The sequence below is a fragment of the Octopus bimaculoides genome, chromosome 2, assembly GCF_001194135.2.
Source record: "Octopus bimaculoides isolate UCB-OBI-ISO-001 chromosome 2, ASM119413v2, whole genome shotgun sequence".
NCBI lineage: Eukaryota > Metazoa > Mollusca > Cephalopoda > Octopoda > Octopodidae > Octopus > Octopus bimaculoides.
In genome coordinates, this window is record NC_068982.1 from 125,102,364 (window position 1) to 125,104,015 (window position 1,652).

The 1,652-nt window shown below is 34.0% G+C and overlaps 1 protein-coding gene across 1 annotated transcript in view; it reads left to right on the top strand.

The window, feature by feature from the left end:
- Positions 1-856: 856 nt before the first annotated feature.
- LOC106879127 (sulfhydryl oxidase 1) overlaps positions 857-1,652 on the top strand; it is an 80,919-nt gene continuing 80,123 nt past the window's right edge. Inside the window, exon 1 of the mRNA XM_052965579.1 lies at positions 857-1,462. Coding sequence (XP_052821539.1) covers positions 1,204-1,462 — 259 coding nt within the window. The 5' untranslated portion in view covers positions 857-1,203. The remainder of the gene's footprint in view (positions 1,463-1,652) is intronic.

Here is a 1,652-nt window from a genome sequence, read left to right on the forward strand (position 1 = left end):
AGAAATTCAAAAGATAGTGTTCATGGGACCTGCCCATATCCTTCGTAAAATACTGCTTATGTAATCTCAAATTTTAAAACAAACTTATAATTTTCTTATGCTTTCTTAAACATTCTCTAATACTAAGTAGACTTATAAGACACCTTAGGCATAACACCAACTTGAACTTCTAACTTATTGTCTCTTGAGGTCTTTGGGTATATATACAAAGCAAAAGTCAAACATCTAATGATAATAATAATAATAATAATAATAATAATAATAATAATAATAATAATAATAATAATAATAATAGTAATAATAATCCTTTCTACTAAAAGCACAAGGACTGAAATTTTGGGGGAGGGAGATAGCCGATTACACCAACCCCAGTACTCAACTGGTACTTCATTTATCGACTGAAAAGAATGAAAGGCAAAGTCGACCTCGGTGAAATTTGAACTTAGAACGTCGCTACGCATTTTGCCCAGTATACTAACGATTCTGCCAACTCAATAATAAAAATAATAATGAATTACGCACGCACGCACGCACACACACTTATACACGCATACAGACAGACAGACAGATAGATTTAACAAATGTGAATTTCTAATTTCACTTCTGTTGAAAAGCGTTTATTGTAACACGTGTATGTGTTTGGATGGTTTCATTTTAAAATTATGCTAAAAGCTTTATTCGTCTGCTTAAAAGTCACACTAACTCCACCTACTACAACAATACAAATGTATTAAGGAACCATCTGTTTCTCATTTTTTTTTTTCTTCAGTAAAACACAAGCCGTCAAAAAACACACGAGCTGCAGTCAACGATTAGTTGAAGCTCCTGAACTTCCCGTTTATTGCGTGTATATGTATACAAATATACGTAGTACATTTGTGTAGTGTTATACGTAGATAGATTTACCTATACGTATACATATGCGGTGTGGGTGTGTGTCAAAGAGTTACCTCCCTTGACGAAATTCTCTCACTACTCAACAACACTCAAGTTATCCGTTGCTGGAAGAGAAGGATATATATATAACCACAGTTGTTATACTCCGCTCTTTTAATCCAATTAGATTCTTAATTAATGCCATTATTCCATGATATGAAATGTTGAAAAACACTTCCTTAAGCTGATAGCCATTTCCTACTGGCACTCGGACCAAGTTGTTCGTTTCTGATAGCTTCTGAAAAGAGTAATGGCCAGCTTCGAAACATGAGGATATTCTATTTTGAGTCTTCTGTTCTGGCGTTATGGCTTTTGTTTCTCTTCAATGTTTCTCATTTAACGTTAGCTGAAACAGCCGGTCTCTACAATTCGCTGACAGATGATGTTGATGTCTTGAACCAAAATGATTTCGTCCAAACACTAACAGGATCTTCCAAGTTATGGTTTGTCGAATTTTATAACAGCTGGTGTGGACACTGCATTAAATTTGCTCCTCTGTGGAAAAATCTGGCTACAAGCGTAAAAGGTGAGTAAAAAATATTAACTTTATCGGAGTAAAATCTTAATTCCTACCTAGGTTTGTTCTGTTTTTGTGAAACAGGCTGTTTGTTTTAGAGACGTATTTATGTACGCTTTTATTTGCGTAATGTTCGTGTTTATTAAATTGTTGTGTGTGTGTGTCTATGAAAATTAACTTATTTCATATTGTAATTGAA